The sequence below is a fragment of the Misgurnus anguillicaudatus genome, chromosome 15, assembly GCF_027580225.2.
Source record: "Misgurnus anguillicaudatus chromosome 15, ASM2758022v2, whole genome shotgun sequence".
NCBI classification, from domain to species: Eukaryota; Metazoa; Chordata; class Actinopteri; order Cypriniformes; family Cobitidae; genus Misgurnus; species Misgurnus anguillicaudatus.
Window position 1 is genome coordinate 27,950,972 of NC_073351.2, and position 24,249 is coordinate 27,975,220.

Below are 24,249 nucleotides of genomic sequence, written 5' to 3' on the forward strand. Positions count from 1 at the left end.
CTTCTGCCATTTTTCTTTATAATTTTCTTAAATTAACCTTGTTATAGTTATGATTATTCTCATTCTAGTTCTAACCATACATTAATATATCTTATAAAACGGTTAGTTCCAGTTCATAAATTTATTTACGATAAAACACAGCTATGACTGCTGTACCGAACGATTCTGAGTATCACTGCACCGCATTCTTAGCAACGTAACATAAACATTCAGTCAGTCAGGGACTATTTTTTCCAGCGGAAGGAAGGCTTTTACTACATGAAAGTTGCATTGATGCATATTTTTTGCCTTAATATTTGTATTTTGTATGGTAACATGTTTTATAAAAGCAATAAGGTATGTCATGGTTTAAAGTAGTGCTGTCTCATGATTAGTCGTGACTAATCGTTTGCAGAATAAAAGTTTTTGTTTACATAATATGTGTGGGTGTACCATGTATAATAATTATGTATAAATACACACACACACATGTATATAATTAAGAAACATTTGCATGTGTATACATGTTTATATTTATATATAATTTATATTATATATAAATATTAATTATATAAATATATTTTTGTGTGTAGGGCTGAGGAAAAAAAAATAGATTTTTCGATTAACCGTGGTCGATTCAAAATCGATTCTTAAAGCCCACTAATCTATTTTTTTCATATTTATTTCTGCAAACTTTGAACGTAAGATTAACGTTAATCTAATTACTAGTCTTCTCCACTACATGTCAACTTCTTTTTATCCTTGCACGATGTTACCAAGGAACGAGAGGCGAGCCTGTCATTCATTCATTTAGTCTTTATTCTAATATATTCTAATATAATATAATATAATATTCTAATATAATATAATATAATACTCTATATAATCTATATTTATTGAGTTGAATCGAAAATCGAATATCAAAATCGGCCCGAGAATCGGAATCAAATCGAGAATCAAAATCTAATCGATTTAATAGTTTGTGAATCGAATCGATCTGGAACATCTGAATCGATACCCAGCCCTACATGTGTGTGTATTTATGTATACATAATTATTATACATAGTACACACACATATATTATGTAAACAAAAACTTCTATTCTTCAAACGATTAGTCACGACTAATCGTGAGGCAGCACTAGTTTAAAGCGTTGCATTGACTCATCATGCCCAACAACGCCCTTCAGCCGTGACTTATTCCACATTACAGCACAGCCTCTCGTACCTTATACTTACTTATGGCTTTTCTAGAAACCTAATGCATTTAAAAAAAAAATTCTAGATCAGTACAGTATTTGCATCATTTTCTACAAAACTTGTTTTTTAAAAAGTTGAATTGTTTTTTTTCAGACAATACTTTATATTTTTGGCCAGTAGCTTTTCTTATTTCAAGCATAAATCTAACAGTTTGGTGAGGTTTGTGTTTAAACTAAGAAAATATTAACTGGACAATAAGACTTGAAGCGATACTCCAGCCAAATTTTGGAAAAAATACCCCATGATGTACTCACCCGCAAGCAATACAAGATACATATGTCCATCATCTTTCACATTAGGAGATATTTTGGTAAATGTCTTTGCTTTACCAAGCTTATAGTGGTAGAAAATAGGGATCAGGGAACAACTTTTGACTTTACACCCCAAAAAAAGTGCATTAAAGGAATAGTCTACTCATTTTCAATATTAAAATATGTTATTACCTTAACTAAGAATTGTTGATACATCCCTCTATCATCTGTGTGCGTGCACGTAAGCGCTGGAGCGCGCTGCGACGCTTCGATAGCATTTAGCTTAGCCCCATTCATTCAATGGTACCATTTAGAGATAAAGTTAGAAGTGACCAAACACATCAACGTTTTTCCTATTTAAGACGAGTAGTTATACGAGCAAGTTTGGTGGTACAAAATAAAACGTAGCGCTTTTCTAAGCAGATTTAAAAGAGGAACTATATTTTATGGCGTAATAGCACTTTTGGGAGTACTTCGACTCGGCGCAGTAACACCCTTCCTCTCCCATTATGAGAGTGAGAAGGGGAGCGGACTTTTCAGGCGAGTATAAGTACTCCCAAAAGTGCTATTACGCCATAGAATATAGTTCCTCTTTTACAGTATATCCGCTTAGAAAAGCGCTACGTTTTATTTTGTACCACCAAACTTGCTCGTATAACTACTCGTCTTAAATAGGAAAAACGTTGATGTGTTTGGTCACTTCTAACTTTATCTCTAAATGGTACAATTGAATGAATGGGGCTAAGCTTAATGCTATCGAAGCGTCGCAGCGCGCTCCAGCGCTTACGTGCACGCACACAGATGATAGAGGGATGTATCAACAATTCTTAGTTAAGGTAATAACATATTTTAATATTGAAAATGAGTAGACTATTCCTTTAATCCTTCACAGAGGTAATCCCAAGGGCTTAATAAAGTTCTTCTGCAGGTAATCAATGCGATTTTTTAAAAAATATATAAATTTCAAATTTATCAAAGCTTCCGCTAATGAAGCCATCTTGGACTCATGTGATTCACAAGAGAGTTTTGGCGTAGTGAGTAGGGATGCTCCGATCGATCGGCCGCCGATTGGTATCAGTTGATAATTGCATTAAATGACTTGATTGGTACTCGCTAAATTTGCCGAGCTCATGAACCGATCTTTCCGTTTACTTTTGACATCATATGGCACCTGAATGCATGTGCAATTTGAGACCATTGATTCTTACGCAGTGAAAGCATTTTTACAACCCGTTGCTCATGTGCGACGGGCAGATGGATTTCTCTCTTTGTCTTATATATATATTTGTATTTTCTATGAGGACGCGCTCCGGTCAACAGCGCGACCCATCTTTACATCCCCATCAAACAGCGTATACAACACATACGTATCTATTGCGAACAATTGCATCCTCGTGTCGAAAGTTTATTATTTGCATGCGTTTTAAAGTTTTGAGTGTTTAAATTTTAATTTTCCTCACAGCAGCTATTGTCTGCGTACAATCGTTGCACGTTCACACAGCAGCATGTCATCAGTGCACGTGAACAGAGCGATCTCTCTCTCTCTCTCTCACGTCTTAAAGCTACAGTAACCCAATTCATCTCTCAATAAAATTACTCTCTGCTCTGCACTGAAGAACTGTTGTAGTTTATACGAATGCGTGTATATTTAATTCATACAGTAAAGACTGTAAAGTGTTTTATTTTCATTACTTTTAAGAGACATAAACCTTTTTAAAGAGATATTACATTTCTCTATTGGATTCTATATTAAAACAATAATATATCTAATTACTGCAAGTAACATAACAAAGGCAACATCTGATAAAAAAAATCAAAGATCTTGCATATCAGTCATCAAAGATCTTGCATATCAGCTTAAAAAAATCTGAATCGGTATAGGCTGCAAAAATCCTGACCGGAGCATCCCTAGTAGTGAGCCTCATGAATCGCGTGAGTCTGAGATGCTGTCGTTACCGGAAGCTAGTTAATATAGTTTATTAAGTTTAAAATATCTAAGACCTTTATTAACCCCTTAGAGCCGTGTGGATTACTTCTGTGAAGGATTGATGCACTTTTTTGGCTTCAAAGTCAGAAGTTTTTCCTTGATCTCTGTTTTCTACCATTATAAGCTTGGAAAAGCAAGGACATATACTTAAAGCAACACTAAAGAACTCTGGCTCTTTGCTCCCCCTACAGGTTAGAAGCGTAATTGTTCATTACCACTGTCGTAAATACTGCAGCATAGCTGGCTCTGATTGGATTGTAGGACTGCCGTAAAGCAAGTTTTTGTAGTTTTCACTCGAACTACAGGACCGCTACCTGACGGTTGGAAACTTCTTTAGTGCGGTTTTGGCCGATAGAGGGCTGCAAAGCGAATGTGAAAGTGCCATTCACCCTGTTTTGTGTGGATGAACCACTGAAACTTTTTTGGAAACGTTATTTTAAGGTAAAAACAACTCTTTGGTGTTGCTTTAAATAACTCCAAATGTGTTTGTCCGAAAGATGATGGACATGTGCATCTCGGATTGCTTGAGGGTGAGTAAATCATGGTGTACATTTACATTTGTTTTTGAAATGGTTAAAACATCTAGGGGCTTCTTTCACCCCATGTTTTCATAGAAACATTCGCACGCTCACATCGACCAGCTGCACATTTTCCTCCGTATCTGAAATTGATAACTGTAATCAGCAAAACCGAAACATTTCCCTTTTCCCCGGTTCAGTTTGATTTCCCTTAAAGCTGCAGTTAATAAATCGCATTACATGCAAAGACTTGCTTGCAACGGGGCAATCCAATGAAACGAGTGTAGCGTTGCCCCATAAACCACTGGCCGTATCGGATAACTTCCTCCAGTGGCCGAAAGCATAAGTCGTACCATGGGCCATTTGGGCCGTGTGCAGGCCTCCATCACAATGTGCTTAATAACAACACGACAGCTTCTACTTCCTGCTTGGCTTGCGTTTTACTACGACACAGCCTTGAGGATTGCACCACTTTGTTTTCCTCCCTTCTTTTGTTTCCTTCTGTTTTGCCTCTATGCAGTTTAGCTTCACCGGGGAGCGTTTGCCTAAACTGCTGACATAGAGCCAGGCATGTATCCCATGATGCCTTTCATTCCTTAGATCCGCTCAGACTGGGACTTCCTCCCTTGGAATAAACAATGGTTAAAGTCAAAAAGTCATACAGCTGTAAAGTTATACAACTTTTTAAAACAAGATGATATGAACGTTGTGTATAATCTGTTTGGGGCGTAGGTCTATGCTATCATTGTGTTTGTGTGTGTAAGTCTGAGGCAAACCTCATGTAGCATTAGCCAGCTGTGAGGCTGAAGTGTTTATTTTGTGTGATGAATGCCATGGCGGCGTATTGATTAACTTTCTCCCCTGGTGCTCGTCGGCCTTGCTTAACGGAGAAAATGAAAAATGAAAAGGCCTATACTGAATTCTCTCCATACAAACCTTAATGAAAAGTCTATAATTACCAGCGTTGGCATGAGATGAAACGCTATCGCTTTGGAGCCAGATGAAAGTATATAACAATATCCGAAAAGGTTTTGAAAAGATCAGGTTATCAAAGATGAAAACGTGTGCCTTTTGTTTTCTTTTGCTTATTGTATTATTCAGTTTCACTCAGTATCTACGTGTAAAAGCAGTCACACGGACACTTGTGGTAAACCTCGCTTTGCAAAACTCTTGTGAGATTTGCATTCAATGGTTTAGGTTTATGAATAAGGCATGATGTGAATCTTGCTAGATTTTTATGCCAATTTGCAGCTGCTATCCAGACAAACTCATTCTTATGTAGTCTTTGAACCTTGCACATTTTTATTTATTTGTATTTTAGCTTTCTCTCACTTGCTATTTACAAAGATGTTTGGGAAAACACACAAAATAATGTGGAAGAAAAACTGTGAGACAGGCCAGGCTCAAACACACATTTCCAATAAAACCACCACAGCATTATCAGTAAAAGAGTATACAGTAGTGATGTCCAGCTTTGAAAGATTTGTCCATTATTCAAATTTATTATATATTAACAATTTTGTATGTGTGTTGCGTATGTTAGTAAAGGCCTAGAAGAATGACTGTTGTAATGTAAAACGACGTTTTCTTTTCTATACATTTTTGTGTATTGAGCTAAAACCCACATTCCCTTGGATTTTAAAGTTTGCCTTTTTTGTTAAATAAAAGTTTAGTGTTTTGTACCATACAGCTTTTATTCTGATATAAATTGTTTAATCTCAGCTAATGCGGTCAGTAAAAGTAAATGTGACCCTGGAAATCACACAGGTAACAATACATTCACACGGCCAACAATACATTGTATTGACGGTTTCAGCAGTAACAACATAAACAAGCGCTGTCGTGGTCCGCACGTAACTTCTGGTAAACTCCGCTAAGAATAAATAACAACAAAGTTCTTTAAACGTAGTTTATTTATATAACAAGCAAAAAACAAAAACACATAGATTACCTAGGAAACCAAAAGATTTGTTATATTTGACGAGGCAATTGTTTAAGAGATCAGTTTAGCAACTAGTCAGACCATTAAAAAAACAAAACCGGAAGTAAAGTTCGGAAGCAGACGTGTATCGCGTCAGCGCACGTGCGTCCGATAAAACCAGTGTTGTGCCTGAACGAGTTCATTGAACTTTTTTTTAAGGTAAGTGGTTGCAATCAATTTAGTTAAGCTACATTTAAACAAAAGTTTTATATTTTATTTTACGTTACTAATCTTTTTTGTTTAAATGTAGCTTAACTAAATTGATTGCAACCACTTACCTTAAAAAATTGATTAAATTCAATGAATCATTTTTTTCAGTGTTCATGAACGCGTTCATATTTTGAGCGAACGTGAACTGAACGTACTGTATTACGCCTGATGAACTTATTGTGAACTCGTTTATTCTGGTGCTTGTGAACGGCACGCGCTCTCAGTTCAATAGGGTGCCAGATGTCTAAAGAGTCTTCCAGGCGAAAACCCGGTTAAAACACATTGTAAACGGGCCTTAATGTGTAGCGGAAAAAAACACCCAATCTGGCAACACCGCCACCAGGCTGCATGCGTCATCAATACAACACTGACTGGACGCTGCTGAAATCCAAATCCCTGCCGCGGCACTCACATAGTTTAACATTAAATAGCACTATATTTGTCCTAAACAGTTAACGATTAACACAAGTTAGGCTGCTAACGCATATTCTGGATCTTGAAATAGACTTTGACTAAGCTCACGCTATTTAACGTGCACGTGCGGTTGTCCTACGCGATGCCTCGCAGCGCTTTTCGCCCGGAAAACCCCCTTGAAGCACCGGCTAGCCTTTCAAGGTGTGCAAATACAAACATTAAAAGACAGTCAATGCTAATGTAAAACCTGGCTGGATCAGTAAAAGTAGATGAAATCTGTCGCATTTAGCTTCGGTGTTAAAACTGATAAAATAATTGCTGTTTGTGGTTATATGGGCTATAATGGCAATCATTTTTTTTAATAATATGGGAAAAAAGAACTATAAATTAGTTCATTTTTGGAACTGTGAACTAGTTCAAAATTTTGAAATATGAACTATGAACTGAACTAGTTCATTTTAAAATGTGTGACCTGAACTTTCCTGTAGAAGGTGAACTTTTCCAACACTGGATGAAACTGTCTATAGGTCAAATTTATCCTTTTTTCCCTGCCAGAAATCATTAGGATATTAAGTAAAGATCATGTTCCAGGAAGATATTTTGTAAATTTCCTACTGTATATTTATTAAAAATGTATTTAGCATTAGTAATATGTGTTGCTAAGCTCTTCAATTTTAAAGATGATTTTTTCAATATTTGGATTCTTTCGCACCCTCAGATTTTAGATTTTTAAATGTATTTATCTCGGGCTCTCGGCCAAATATTGTCCTATCCTCACAAACCACACATGAATGAAGCTTATTTAAAGGTGCAGTGTGTAAATTTTAGCGGCATCTAGTGGTGAGGTTGCGAATTGCAACCAACGGCTTAGTCCACGGCTGACCCCTCACTTTCAAAACACATAGAGAAGCTACGGGCCTATCTGAAGCGTGGCCAACAGCCAGTCACAGTGGCCTCTACACATGCTCCGATCTTCCATAAACGTAATTGGTTTGCTCTAGGTTATTTCCATAAGGCGATCTGATTGGCTGACGCATGCTGCCGCTTGAAAAGTTGAGACATGTTTAACTTCTGCCGTGAGCAACGGCACTGACGCGGCACCGACGGATCCACAATTCAGTTCGGCAACACATTACGTCACCCATTACAAATGGATGGGAAGCGTCAACGATTACGCCCCGTGTGAATGTACCTTTATGACTGGTTTTGTGGTCCAGGGTCACAAATACAAAAATGCCCTTTAGACATTACATTTGGCATCTACTGTATATACTGACCACGACCAATAAGCCATTTTTCAGATCACTTGTTGAGTTCTGAGCAACTGCCACAAATAATCCTAAATAAAATACATAATGTTTTTTCTCTGGTGGTGGTACTTCGCTCATATTTTACATATAGCTATATATGAAGAGTTTCGTTGCAAAACGAGATGAATCAATTTTTTTACATTTTTGTCAAAACATGTTTATTATGTTATCATGTTACTATTTTGTTTTATGGTGCTACTTAGCTGTATTTTTTAAGTAATGAAGGTTTAAATTAAAACAAACCAACTGCAGTTGAATTGATATTAATTGGAATGCACAACCAAAAAATGAGATTTCTGATCAATTAAAACGAAATTGCAACGAAACTCTTCATATGTTTTTTGTTATTGAGATGAAGAAAGCTGTACATTTCTATTGAGGAACACATGCAGCTCACCGTTTTAGATCATAAAGCGGGAGTTCTCTTATGTTCATTAGGCCTGCATGATATTCGGTGGAAACTGACATTGCAATATTTAGTTTTTTTTCTGTGATGTATATTGATATGATAAATACTGGATGAATTCATTACATGACTGGAATAGCTTTGTTTAAGAGGAATTAACTTAGCATTTCTCATTTAGCTCTATAGCAACTTGAGGAAAATAGTTGTGTGATGGTATTACATTCAGTACCACTTGTCAAGCGACAAGATTGTGTTATTAAAACTTTCTTTGAAACCGTATTATTTGGTCTTTTGCAAGGTGAAATGTCATTAAATTCGAGATTTCTTTCAGTCATTAGAAATCGTTCTCATATAGTGTAACCCTAACAAAGGCATCCAAAATAGCTGTCCTTTTGAAAAACTATGCCCTTCGTGCGATGTGACTATTGCAGATGCACGCATTGCAATGCACTGAAAAAAATGATTCATTGAATTTAATAAATTTTTTAAGGTAAGTGGTTGCAATCAATTTATTTAAGCTACATTTAAGTAAAGTAAAACAAAATATAAAACTTTTGTTTAAATGTAGCTTAAATAAATTGATTGCAACCACTTACCTTAAAAAATATTATTAAATTCAATTAATCATTTTATTTCAGCAGTGTGTCGATGCTGAAACAATATAATGTGCATGGTGAAAATTTCACATTGATAGCCGAATAAACAGAATCTGCCGCAGTCAGGCCGGATTAAAAAAGCACTGGAGGGGAAATCTAGTATGGGGGATTTGAAGAACAGATTGCCTCTCTCTTCACGGGTTAGATCTGTGTGTATATTTAATCATAGCTTAGCGCGAAGAGCGATCATTATCTGCTGCTAATGAGACTGAGCAAATTCAATGAGTTGAAGGGTCCTAGCATTGATGGAGACTGTAACACAAGAGCATTGATTGAAGCTCCCTCACCTCCCTTTCTCTCTCTCTCTCTTTCTCTCTCTCTCTCTCTCTCTCTCTCTCTCTCTCTCTCTCTCTCTCTCTCTCTCGTGTGCTTTTCCCAAACTCTCGATAAGTCATTTAAGAAAACGTGTCTGAATACTGAGCCTGCATCCACCCAGCTGACACAGCTTTTGAAGTTGCATGACTGTGTCATAGTATTTGCTTTAAGATATTGGTTGAAAGTTGAAGTAAAACACATTTCCTGTGCTTGCTGTCTGGGTTATAAATCATTTTATTACCCAGTGCTTTGAAATACTTGATCCTGATTGGTTGGTTGTGGCATTTATTGAGTTAAAGGGGTTCTAGCTCAATTTTTTAGTGTTGTGAAGCTCAGTGGGTAGAGCATTACGTTAGCAACACAAAGGTCATGGGTTTGAGTTCGATATTCAGGAAACACATATGTGGGTAAAATGTATAGCTTAAAGGGACACTCCACTTTTTTGAAAATATGCTAATTTTCCAGCTCCCCTAAAGTTAAACTTTTGATTTTTACAGTTTTGAAATCCATTCAGCCGATCTCCAGGTCTGGCTGTACCACTTTTAGCATAGCTTAGCATAATCCATTGAATTTGATTGGACCATTAGCATCGCGCTAAAAGGGATTCATTTTTTCTCTAGAAGAGTTTCGATATTTTTCCTATTTAAAACTTGACTCTTCTGTAGTTACATTGTGTACTTAGGCCGACAAAAATTTTTAAAGTTGCGATTTTCTAGGCCGAAATGGCTAGGAACTATACTCTTATTATGGCGTAATAATCAAGGACTTTGCTTCAGAAACATGGCTGCAGAAGGCGCAATGATATTTAAAAATAGGGCCTGAAAATATTTCCTTGAAAGTAACCAGGGGACTATTTTCGTGCAGGGCGTAATATGACTACGCCTGCTGCTGCCATGTTACGGCAGCGGGGTCCTTGATTATTGCGCCAGAGTTGGAGTGTGGTTCCTGGCCATGTCGGGCTGGAAAATCTTAACTTTTAATTTCCCGTCAGTTTTAGTAAACGATGTAACTACAGGAGAGTCAAGTTTTAAATAGGAAAAACATCAAAACTCTTTGGTTATTTTTTAGCGCAATGCTAATGGTCTAATCAGATTCAATGGATTGTGCTAAGCTATCATTTTGCTATAATGACCACATGACTGTCCATATCTCGTTCTTGTACTGTACATCCATCTTGCACATCAGGAATCATTTTAAGCAGTTTATTTTCATCATCACATATTATTTAAAATCTCTATGGCTCCACCCAATCCCCTAAACCACACCCACTTCCTCATGCTTTTGTTTGTTTCTTGAACCCATCGATTCCTTTAGGCCACCAACCTGGCTCCCTCTTCCACCAGTGCCACCTTTTCCCTAGCAAACCCTGATGTCTCCATACTAAATTACCAATCTGCACTCTACCAGCCTTCTGCGGCCCCTATGGCTGCCGTGGCCCCCAGGACCATGCCCCTCCAGCCCGGTGGGCCTCAGCTCTGCGCCGCCCGACCGGATCCCTTCCAGCAGGCCCTGATCGTCTGCCCACCTGGCTTCCAAGGTAGGAAACTCGGTTATAGAGATACTTAATTGGATGAGTGTATACAGTAGATTACATCGGTCTTGCCATCTAATAACGTTCCCCTTGTTATTTCTCCCAAGGTTTGCAAGCATCGCCCTCTAAACACACCGGCTACTCGGTGCGGATGGAGAATGCAGTTCCCATAGTAACACAAGCCCCCGGTCCTCAACCTCTCCAAATCCAGCCAGGCCTGCTGACACAGGTACAGACAGATGTTAGCCCCATTGCCATAGCAAAAATGAGAGAGATTTCTTAAACTAATTACACCCCTCAGTCTTTCCCAAATTCACTATTACATCCGAATTTGGCTCCAACGAAGAGCAATTAGCATGACCTACTTTGTTTTAATGATATAAGTATAATTCACTTCCTCCTTTAGCAAAGCGAGGAAGACAATCTCATTTTCGGCCCAGTAGATTAATGGAAGTCTGGATGAATTTATCGAAGTGTGCTCTGCGGGAGCAACTATACTGACCTGACTTTTCCCCGTTGGAGGTTTTACCTAACTGATAGTTTGTTTTCCTGCGTCCACTAGGACCAGACAACCGTGTTGCTTCCCTGGAGTTTGGGTACTAGTCACGGTCTGAGGAGAATGATGGAGTTTGGTTTTAAATGAGCTCTTTGGATGCTCAGGGATTTGTCTAGTCTCTGGAGCCGCAAGGCAGGCACCAGACGGGTTTTAACAAACAGTGTGGCTGTGTTTATCTAAGTGTAATTTATCCACAATATTTTTTTCAATATTGCTGAACTGAGCTCGCGCATCTTTTTTAAGACTCCATTGAGGGCTAGACAATAAAGGTGTTTTTTAAAAAATGTGCACCTGCACAGCAATATTTTTTGTCAACCCCATCATAAAGTTTTTAGTGTTTTATTCAAGCAAAAAATGAATAGGACATCATTAGCCAGGTTAATAATGTTACCCTTTTTACATACATACATATATATATATATATATATATATATATATATATATGTGACTTTGTGAATTTTGGCTAAAGTCTCATAATATAATTGAGATTAGGAACATCAAAGTGTGATTTCAATCACTCATTTCACTTTTATTTCAAGCTTTGACCTTACTCCGTTAAAGGTCCCGTTCTTTCTGTGTTTTTGAATCTTTGATTGTGTTTACAGTGCACAGTATAACGTATGTTCATGTTTCACGTGTAAAAAACACGGTATTTTTCACACAATTTACTTATCTGTATACCGCTGTTTTCAAAACAGGCTGATGTCTTCCTTGTTCTATTAAGTTCCTCCTTCAGAAATACGTAATGAGTTCAGATTGTGTAGTTTGTTTAGTGTGTTGTGATTCGATAGCAGCTTAGCTTGCCGTTAGCTTAGCTGGCGACTGACGTATTCCTGTGGGCGGAGTTTAGTCAAAAAACTGTTCTAGTGATGTCATTAAAGCAGGAAGTAGAGGGCTGTAGTCCAAACTGGCGTTCGCTGAATTGAAAGGCGAATTCTGTAAAAGAAAATATATCGCCTTGCAGGGAACTTTGAGCTTTATCATTTTACATGTATTATTTATGCTATTATAGCAACATTACACATTAACTAGGGTTTAAAAAGTGGAATCAGAAAGAACGTGACCTTTAATATTAAAGATATCAAGGTTATATTTTCACAGAATTGTCTTTACATTATATAAGATGATTTTATGTAAAAAAAAAACTGTAAATCAAAAACAAACGACTTAATCAGGGTCACATTTAAAACAGAATTCAATACATCACATTAAATGAAAATAACTTACAGGGGCGGTTTCACGGACAGGGTTTAGATTAATCCTGGACTAGGCCTTAGATATTTTAAGACATTTAAGTAGTTTTTTCAAAAATACTTTACTAAAAAAAAAAAAGTGTGCATCTTGAGACAATCGCACTGATATATGTTCACATATGACAGTGCAAGATTTTTTAAATGAAGGCACCTCAAACCTGTCTGGGAAAACGCCCACACTGTTTAAGTTTGGCATAAAAAAGCACCAGCCCGTCTGAGCCGATGGTGTGGTGGGAAGTGCTCCGACATACAGTATGGTGCAGGCACACTTTCGGTAACCCGAGTTCGAATCCGAGCTCAAGGTCCCTGTACTTTCCTGTCCTCTCCTAATGTCTAGGAAATGAAGGCACCATATAAAACGCCATTTTAAAAAAATATGTTACAGCCAAAATCAGTATTGTATCTGGTCAGTATTAAAAAGTCAATTCTTCATTTTACGCAAAATCCAATATCCGCCGTGTTATTCTGTCATCTTTTCTCCCTTTTTTCCCAAAATGTGAAAAACGCCAGTCCTTTTTTTTTTGCAGAATGTAATAAATCCACTTCACAGTGAACCAATCACAGGGCACCATTCCACGCACTGTAAACAACAATGGTGGTGCGGAGTACACACAGAATCCTAGATTTTCTCATCTACTTTGTACTTTGTGATCAACAAACAAACAAAATAATACTTTTAATGGCATTGATAAACCTGTGATAGTTTTCTGTGGTGGGGAAGAAATGTAAACCATCAAAATCGAATAATTTACGCGAGAGTCGCTCGGGCGAAGGAAAAATGCCGGCTGTTGCTTTTCACACGACAGAATCAAGCTTCTGTCATGCTAACACATTGACCCCAGAGGATCTTATGAAAAACTTTTCATTATTTTACCCAAAGTCAGCGAAAATCGAACAGGACCAAAACATTTTACTGTTGATCGCTGTCAAAAAAGTTCAGCGACGACGTCCCAAGGATGACAGCAGCAATGACAGTGTTCTTAATATGACAAAGTAAGCGTTTTGATTAATGTCATTGATGTTTATTTTTTAATCAGTGTATACCACTAGTCAACTAAATGAATATAACATGGCAAAGGTGAATGCATATTTATATATTGATTCAATAGATTTATAGCATTTTGAAAAAAAACTTTTCATGGATTTTTATAATAAATCTTTGAAAATCAAATTATGGATTTGAATTTTTAATGTTATAATAACTTAAAGATGCTACGAGAAAGTTTGTAACAGAAAATAGTGGTTTTCATTTTGTCACTTTCTTGGTATAGAAAACACATTTTTACCAAATTAATCAAAAAGGATTTACTGCGTTTTGGAACCAAACTCTTCATATATACATATATAAAAACCAGCCCAAATAGGCAAGTGACCAACATTATTGTTAAACCCTGCTATTTCTAACTTTAATGCGTATTTATTCTTCCCCACTTAAAGAAAAACTCATGCATATATTCCAGTGGTGATTAGTAAATCACGCCATCGAGAAAGGCAGTTTTCCGGAACAAATACGGAGAAATTTGTTTCTCTTCCCTCTCTGGACTCATCGCTGCTCCAGGGTCTGGGCCCGGTTGCATAAAGCACCTTAAGTTTTTTCCTTAAGTGTGACACTTAAGGGGTAAATTCCCCTTTACTTCTGTAAGATAATAATTAAAGACTTTTGCATATACTCCCTTAAACGGTTCTCTTAGGTAAGGGTAATCTTTAAGTGTTTTAAGACAGTGACCCCGGTTTGTTGTTATAAAATACTATCGTTGCCATGTATACACAACAGAAAAAACTTAAGGGTTTTTCTGCAACACCCTTAAGTTAAAAGGAAACAACTAAAGGGAAAATTACACTTAGGGCCAGTCACACCAAAAGCGTTTATGGCAGTTGCAGGCGCCTTTTTTGAATGATATTCTATGGGCAGGGCGCGTTTGCGCGCTGTTTATGCGCGCCGAGCGCCTTGCGGTTTTCTGCCGCCTGCCGCGCACGCGTTTTTGAAGGAGCGCTGAGAGCGGAGGAGTCATTCGCGTCTTCCATTGTCCAATCGAATGAGGGGAGAGGCGGGCCTTACGTTGTGGCGAGGGGATTTTACAGTTGCTTTGAAGAACCGGACTCCACTCGCTCACTCTCTCCTGCGTGTTTGTGCTCCTCTTATCCTCAAACAAGGTCAGAGCAAGCATCATCTTTTTAAAGTTTCTGCTAATATGACAGTTAACAGCAAAAGAGCGCTCACGCTTCAATATTTGATTGACAAGACAGCTGACTCGGTGGTTGCTTAGCAATATGAAAAGCCGCGCTGCACTGCTCTTTTTTAAAAAAGGCAGTGCGTCGCGCCTTGCGTTTGCAAGCGTTTAAAGCGCTTTTGGTGTGACTGAGCCCTTAAGGTGCTTTATGCAACCGGGCCCTGAACCCCTCCCTTCAACCCAATCAGGCGCACCACATCACTCTTGGTGCCAGTGGAGTGGGTCTCTAGAAGACCTCGGCCTTTATCTCGGGCAGGAATGCAGAAAATGCGAAAACAATTGCAGAGGGAGCAACAAGCTTTCAGAGGCCTCGGGGTGACAAAAGGCTTTCACCCCACAAGGGCAGAAAATCTGTTAGGGGGGTAGTTGTATGGAAAACTGCACTCGTATCTGGGTTACCATTCCAGGGCAGACAGTACGATTACCCAACCCAAGAGTGAGAAAGGAGGCGGTAAAGTGTCAGGAATGTAGGCAAAGGGCTTTAGGGCCTCCAATTCTGATAGGAAAATTCATGTCATCGGTCAGATACAGTATGTGTGGAGATGTACGTGGAGGCATGACCCTAAATGAAGTATTCGAAGTATGCACTTTAAGGTCTTGTTCGAAAGTGACCCTGGACCACAAAACCAGTCTTAAGTAGCACTTGTAAAAGCCAAAAATACGTTGTATGGGTCAAAATTATTTATTTATGATTATTTTATGCAAAAATCATTGGATATTATGTAAAGATCATTGCCGGGTTGCATGAAAGTCCTTAAGCTAAGAAATCCCTTAAATATAAGGTTAAGGGTGCCCTTAATAAAAAATGGGTTGCAAGAAAACCCTTAAGTGAACCTTAAGGCTGTCAATAAGTATTTACCCTTAAATGCTAAAGTATTACCTTAAGTTCTGCTATGCGTTGCAACAAAGTCCTTAAGTCACATTTTCCCTTAAAAACTTAAGGGACTATAACAGGTCCCTTAACGTCACACGCGATGGCTGCTTTTATGGTTATTTAAGAAAATGAAGTACCAAGGCGCATTTCTAACGATCGAAATAATCCCTAGAGAAAAAGATGCGCATTTATTAGGAGAATAGCAGTTTGATCGTCCGTCAATCTAAAGTGTTACCAGTTTGAATTACTTTGAGGTTTTATACACGCGGCACTTTACAGTCTGTTATTTGCGATGTTTCATTGTACACAAATCCGCCGTTTGTTGAGCTGCGTGCGTTGACTTGTTACCGCTGTGAGATTTTGTAACCATAGCAACCGCGTCTCCGCTGCCGTGTTTTGGCAGAGACTACCGTAAAATACTTAGTATAAACACTTAGGTAAGGGTGACAGTTAAGACCTTTGTTGCAACGCTCTTAAATAAATACCTTACCTCAGGGATTTTTTCTCCCTCAGGGAAACCCTCAACTAAGGAGTTTCATGCAACCGGGCACATGTTTTTATTTTGTTAATTTCCCACCGTAAATATATCATAATTTTATTTTTGTGAATGGATGCAGTTGCTAAGGGCTTCATTTGGAAAACCTAAAATATTTTGATTTTTTGCACTTTCAGATTCTAGATTTTTAAATAGTATCTCGGCCAAATATTGGCCTATATTCTTACAAATTATACAGTCATAATTTACCCTTATGACCACAAATCTCTCTATATTTCTGTATAAAAGTGCATAAAAATAGTAACATTCCAGTTCAAATGTTGTATTCCAGTTTGTATTTAGGTCAACTATAAAGTTGTAAACTTAAAGGGGCCATGGCAGAAGAAATCTTTGGTGTCCCCAGAGCACATATGTGAAGTTTTAGCTCAAAATACCATATAAATAAGTAAAATACCACTTTGTAGGTGTGTGCAAAAATGTGGCGTTTTGGGTGTGTCCTTTAAAATACAAATGAGCTGATGAAATTCAAACACTGATCACAATGATGGTGGTTTGTTGCAATTAAAACTCAATTGTGCTTTTTTCTGCACTAAATGGCACTGCTGTGGTTGGATAGTGCAGATTAAGTGGTGGTATTATTATAATAAGAGCTCCTTATTACATCATAAGGAGAGCCAAATTTCAACGACCTATTTTTTCATGTGCTTGTAGAGAATGGTTTACCAAAACTAAGTTACTGGGTTGACCTTTTTCACATTTTCTAGGTTGATAGAAGCACTGGGGGCCCAATCGTAGCACTTAAACATGGAAAAAGTCAGATTTTCATGCCACGGCCCCTTTAAAACATTTTTTTCTTGAATAAAAGGTGTGTATGCAAGTTTATTAAAAGAATAACTTTCAAATAATAATGTTTGCTTTAGAGAAAAATGCCATCAGTTGCTCTTTAGAGATAAAGTTAAACCTAAGTACCGAGACCATTTGAAATTCCATAAAAATGTGGCTTTATTACAATGCAACTTAAATAAAACAATAAGCCATAAGAGGCTGTGTGTAAAAGCGATTTTACTGTGCTTAAGGCACTTTACAACAGCTTTGAGCACAGCTCACCCAATTAAATTTTAGAGTCTGAAACTATCCATTTTAAAAATGGAAATACAGAAAATATGTTATCGCCCTCAAACAAACATCGTAAAAGTATTTTCCCACTCTTTTCCCCATCCCTGTGCTCTTTGTGCGAGTGCTGTGGTCCATACCGACGAGCCAGTAAATAGATGTGCAAAGGGTATTAAAGAAACAATTCATTAGTTGTACATTAAACTGTTAATCAATAAAGCTGCATTAAACTATTAAGGCTGCAGACAGTCGTCTTCAAGCTCTCGTCTCGAGGCAAATTATGCTTGGCACTCCACACACTCCTCACCAGTCATACAAAGCGGTTCCTCACAAAGCTGCCGAATGAGGGCCCTGAATTTAATTAAAGTCGGGGCTGATTTGGAAAATGTCTAACACATCAGCGGGCTGCTTGGTAGATGCCACGTCTCTTTATTAGGGCAGGATCTTATCTTTTTTGCACGCCGAAGCCAAGACCGTACACGGCACGTAGGGCCACATCTCTGATCTTCATCTCAATACGGCTGCCAAGGAATCGAGTGAGGAAAATAAATGATGTTTCACCAAAGCTTTGCGTTCTTCTACAGGGAGATCTTTATTTGCCCTCCACAATTTGCATTTTCTACTAATTTCTAAAGTCTTGCAAAATAACTAGTTTTGAGGATGTGTGTCTGTTTCTTCCTGTGTATCCAGGCCTTTATGCTGATGGTGGGGTCTTAAATAACTAAATGATGTCCCCTTTGGTGGTTGTTTGGCACAGTTTAGCACTTACTAGCGGTCATATCTCTAAATAGCTGTATCCTTTCCTCTTTCTAAATATGTGGGTGCGGTAACCTGTTAAGCTGTGCTAAAGCCCTGTGACTACAGTGTTACGTGGCATTCACACCAACATTTATATCACTGTAAATGTTAACCAAGTTACTGTGCTGTTGCTTGCTTCTAGACTTTATGAGTCAATCTTTGTTTTCTTTTCTAGTATAAATTACGGGTTGCGCAGTATTTTGGGAAAATGTGATAACATGCTAAATAATACGGTACAGTACACGATGACAACAATGATTTTCGGTATCTATATATGATCATTTCGTAAATTAGTCAGCGGCCATTTAAAATGTTGGTTACTTTTTTCTAGGGCCGGGCATAGATTCATCTCATACAAAATAAAAGTAATTTTTTGCATAATATATGAGTTTGTGATGGGTTTAAATATTATGTATGTTTAAAAACACAAACATACATATATACATACATATATATTAGGGATGCACCGATATGGAAATTTTGGCCGATACCGATAACCGATAACTCTTTATATTTGGGGGCCGATAACCGATATCTATAGGCCGATAAGTATTCATATTATTTTCACAATGAAAAACTCCCAGACCGCAGACATCTTGTTTTTGCGCTAGACTAGCATACTCTTCTTAAGCCCGCAACACGTGTCATCTTCGTGCTATGTCACAGAAAGCACCAATCAAAACTTCACATGGCCAGCAATGATCAAGTGAAGGGGTTCGACAAACCAAAATAATCCATAATTTATCGGCTTTCATTTATCGGCTTAATTTTGCTATCAGACCGATAACCGATAATATTAAAAATAAGCAGTTATCGGCCGATAACGATATGTCGCCGATATATCGTGCATCCCTAATATATATACATATATACATACATATATATATATATATATATATATATATATATATATATATATATATATATATATATATATATATATATATATATATATATATACACATACACATACCAATACATAAGAAATAAATATTTCTTAAATTTATATATATATATATATATATATATATATATATATATATATATATATATATATATATATATATATATATATATATATATATAAATTTAAGAAATATTTATTTAAATATCGTTTTTATTTATATATAATTTAGAATATATGAAAATATAAATAAATGTGTATATATACATGTAAATGTTTCTTAAATACATACATGAATGTGTGTTTATTTATATATTTATATATACATAATAATTACAGACAGCACAAACTCATATGTTATGCAAAAAATACTTTTATTTTGTATGAGATGAATCTAGATGAATCTATGCCCAGCTCTACTTTTTTCGTTCTCTCTCCCTACTCCTGTATTTTAAGTATAATTCTTTGGCTAATAAATGAATACAAAATAAACAGTACCAAAGATGAATTTGACCAATTGTATTTATTTATAAAAGTTTGCGAAAATATTATTGCGTTTTTTAAGGTTTTTTTTTGGCCACAATAATTGTATAGTGAATGATCGAAGATATACAATTGAAATGTTACACGAGAAGCAATCTTGAATTTAATTTAAGAAACTACCTCAGTGTTAGATAATTTGTTGTTGTTTTAAGCAGAGACCCACAACGTTTTTGTTCAATTTATGCTGAGTAAGAACTACAAAAAGCTAAGGCAAGAAAATAAAAACTAAATAAAAAATTTGGGTCAGCTATAGGGCTGTCACAATGATTAAATAATAGTCTCATCGTGATTGTTTGACCACATCGTGATGATTTCAGATCACCGCAATGATTGCACATCTCTCTAAAAAACACAAGGGGGAGCTGCAGCGCATGTATAAACGAGACAGTATCAGATTACTTTTAAATATGCGTTATGTGTATAATATTTACTGCCAGGTAAACCTTGCAAAAGATTTAATTTAAATAATCACAACAATGTATAAAAATTATTTCATGAACAAACAAAAAAATTTACGAGAATTAAATGTCAAAGCAACAAAACAGACAATTAATCGCCATAATCGTCAAAGCCATAAAACAGGCAATTATTCGTCACAATTTATTAGTAAATTAACCGTCATAATCGTGACAGCCCTAGTCAGCTACCCTTTTAATATTTTGATGATATTAAAGGGGTAGTTGACTTGAATTGTTACTCATATAAAATGTTTCTTAAATATTTAGATTTTAGTGATAAAAAAATAATTTTTCATTTTCATTGAGTTCTTCTTAACTTTGTTGGGTTGCCAACAGCTGTTATCCTGTAGTTGGTGTCACTAATGTCACCTTAAAATGATAACTCTTATTGAATTTTGGATACTTTAGACTCGCATGTCACTATCTGCGAATTTTCAAACCTCTGATCAGCACCTGACCTTTCAGATGCTAACCCTCTCTTTCTCTCTTCCTAACCCGTCTCCCTCCATCCTGACCCTGCAGCAGGCCTGGCCATCTGGCACTCAACAGATCCTCCTCCCTCCGGCGTGGCAACAGCTCACACACACCTCCGTTCAACACGCCACCGTCATCCCCGACTCCATGACCGGCACACAACCTCTGGCTAACTGGAGGTGAGACTGAAAAACAACATTTGCTTCATAAGGACATCCCATTTCCTCTTGGGTCAAGAGGGACCAAATTAAAAATTAAGTGTATTTTTTACATACTTTTTTACATTTTGTTAACAATGCAAAGGTCCCAGTGAACACACATATTGATAAAATGTATATCTTGAATGCACTGTAAGTGGCTTTGGCCAAATGCATAAAATATAAAAATGTATTATGTATACAAAACAATTTATAAAAATTGGCTCAACCAATATATGTTTGTCCAACCAATGGAAGACCTCCAGGCCATGTGGACACAAAAGATTAGTTTACGAAATAGTGAATGGTGATCCATATATTTCATGCCAAGGCTGAGTTTTCATAATCTACTACAGTAGATTACAGACTAAGGCGATTTAATTTTCTAGGTTACTTAGTCTGCAAATGCACCTACAAACCAACTTGTCATTAAATTATTCATTCAGAATGAAGTAAAAGAGCATTTTTATGCCTAAGCTCAGCATATTACAGTCTGAATTCATGTTGAATTCTTGTTTTAGATGATTTCTTGTCTCAGAACACTGAGTGCAGCAATCCCTCTCGTGCCAGGGCAGGTTAATGGAGTCGGTTCATGCCGACCTGCATTGGTTGAGCCTATTATAGATAAATGTGATATCTGCAGATCCTGAACCAGTCTCTTTCACTGCAAAGGATTTTTCCATTGCTGAGCTTTGTGCTCTCTTAACTGCAGACACTGCTGCCCCTTCTGGTCAAATGTTGCATTGCAAGTGTGATTTATTTAGAGGCATAATCGTTCATTGTAGAAAAAAGACAGATTATAGGCCCTAATTAAATACGCTGTGTTTAGACCTGCCCAAAAGAACAGAGGAAATGACAGTTATGTATTTTATAACTATTTTAATTTTGGGTTAAAATTGCTTGCCATTATGGAGTTGCATTTATCTGCAAAATCTTTTATTACTCAACAGAGCCCTGTATACTGCTGAAATCGATTGACCTATTTATTAACATATTTGTTTTTTTAGTTGATGTAACAAATAAATATAAACAATTTCACATCTTTTAAGCAGACACACGGCAAAAAACGATTTTCAAGGAAAAAAATTCTTAGTATTTTTGTCTTGTTTTCAGTAAAAATATCAAAAAATTCTTAAATGAAGATGCTTTTTCTTGATGAGCAAAATGACCCAAGAAAATAAGTCTAGTTTTTAGACCAAAAATATACAATTTAAGTGATTTTGTGCATAAAACAAGCAAAAAAATCTGCCAATGGGGTAAGCAAAAAAGTCTTGAACAATTTTTTAAACACTAAATTCAAGAAAAATTTGCTTACCCCATTAACAGATTTTTTGCTTGTTTTATGCACAAAATCCCTTAAATTATATATTATTGGTCTAAAAACTAGACTTCTTTTCTTGGGTCATTTTGCTCATCAAGAAAAACCATCTTAATTTAAGAATTTTTAGATATTTTTACTGAAAACAAGACAAAAATACTAAGACATTTTTTTCTTGAAAATAATTTTTTGCAGTGCATACTCTTACATTTTACTCTAAATCTTAGTTTATTCCTTCCGTAATATCTCAGGTCACTTTGTCTCATAAGGGTGTTTTTATACCCTTTTTAATATTTCAGAGTAAAACAGAGCAATATTTTTGATTAAAAATACATTTTTACACTGTATTTTTTCTTATACTGTATATTTTATTTGTACCTGTTGTGCTTCAGGAATTCACATCCCCATGGCAGCCATTACAATCCCATTATGCAACAGCCAGCCTTACTGGCGGGTCACGTCGCCCTGCCCTCCCAGCAACCTCTCAATGTGGGTGTGGCTCATGTCATGAGGCAGCCGTCAAACAATAGCTCCTCCTCCAAAAAGAACAAGCAGCACCAGATGACCAACAGGTGAGCCAACGCTTATAAAAACACATTGTGATAGTTGCAGATGATTTATAAATAATTAAGTGGACTACATGTAAGAAATAATTGACGACGGGGATAATTGTCGAAAATAATGCACACCCACGTCATGCCGCATTACCACATTGGTTTGCATTATTTTCTTATAATTCAAAGGACCGGAGTCAATTATTCCGCTTATACCACGGTTACCAAAAACATTGCTCTGGTGTCTATTTTTAAGACCTTTAAAAGGTTAGGTGTGCGGTTTCCAGAAAAATAATCAACACCCATTGAACATTTATTCAGCCAATCAGAATAAAGCATTTAACAGCCCTGTGGTATAAGTCCAAATATCCATAGTATCGGATGGTAAATGCACAGCATTACTGCGGTACAATGTCCAAAACATGGTAATATATCGGGACATTTTTAAACCCTCTGCCTATAAGCATGGAATATTTAACATCATAAAAACTGAATTTAACTTCAAGCTTCGTTCTATCTTAGGAACGTATCGTATGACGTGTCCTCCACCCAGGCAGTCACGTCACCTCAGCGCTCCAAGCGTGTGAAGGAGAACACTCCTCCACGGTGCGCGGTGGTTCAAAACGGCCCATCTGCCACCTGTGCCCCATCCCAGACCTGTGGGGGTGGAGGAGGGGGGTGGGGCATAGAGCAGGCATGTAACACCTCACGAGACCACCACGGTCAACATAATCCTCCGCGGCACACCATCGTCATCGCCGACACTCCCAGCCCGGCCGTTAGCATCATCACCATCAGCAGCGACACGGATGAAGATGATGACCACAAACAGCCCACTAACACCAGGTCAGTAAAATGAAAAATGTTGCCCCTTAAAGTACACACAAGTGGGCTGTAAAATTCATCTTTGGTGTAGGGTCATATTCAGTGGTAATTTTCAAAATCATGTAAAGCAGGATTAATTCATGGCTGAGATATTATTGATTATTGTTTTGTGTGCAGCCTCGGTCATGTCCAAAAACAATCATTTCAGAGCATTTGAGCAGATTAAATTCTGATTAAGACAGAAATATAAATAAATAACATGGAATAACTGAATCATACGCATACAGTGAAACCAGTGACATTTATTAGGAAAATAAATGGGGTCGATTTTGGTTTTATGTTGACATTTCAGTGCAGGAAAAATAGAAAATACAGGGTTCCCACGGGTCCTTGAAATCCTTGAAAGTTTGTGAATCTGGGAGAAAAAATTCAAGGCCCTGGGAAGTTTTTGAAAATATACATACATAGATACACGTCATTGAAAGTGCTTGAATCTATTTTATGCAAGACGTTTTCTGAAAAAAAAAATCCAAATTGTTTCCTGTGTAGTGTAGGATAATATCATAAAAAATTTTAAGCCCACATGCTAAACTGTTCGCTTTAAATGCTTGTATCTTCTGTATACGAATGTTGATTCATACCAAAATGCTTTTTTTCATAGTTGTGTTTTGACATGAAAACGTCTCGGGTTACGTATGTAATTGTTGTTTCCAGAGAAGGGAATAAGGCGCTGCGTCTCCCTTGCCATACTTCCTGCGTCCCTGTAACGCCGTCTTCTGCAATATTTTAGATAGCGATATACTTCCTGGCTCCCGTGTCACCCTGTCTTTGTCGTAA

General features: G+C 37.0%; 1 protein-coding gene across 2 annotated transcripts in view; it reads left to right on the plus strand.

Annotated features, from left to right (window-relative positions):
- hipk2 (homeodomain interacting protein kinase 2) overlaps positions 1-24,249 on the plus strand; it is a 127,294-nt gene that overhangs the window by 92,732 nt on the left and 10,313 nt on the right. Inside the window, exons 8-12 of one of the 2 annotated variants that reach the window (XM_055174864.2) lie at positions 10,695-10,824; positions 10,926-11,047; positions 20,567-20,697; positions 22,426-22,605; positions 23,110-23,433. In XM_055174864.2, the coding sequence (XP_055030839.1) occupies positions 10,695-10,824; positions 10,926-11,047; positions 20,567-20,697; positions 22,426-22,605; positions 23,110-23,433 (887 nt within the window). Of the gene's footprint in view, positions 1-10,601; positions 10,825-10,925; positions 11,048-20,566; positions 20,698-22,425; positions 22,606-23,109; positions 23,434-24,249 lie in introns of both variants that reach the window. The other variant, XM_055174863.2, reaches the window with a different exon arrangement.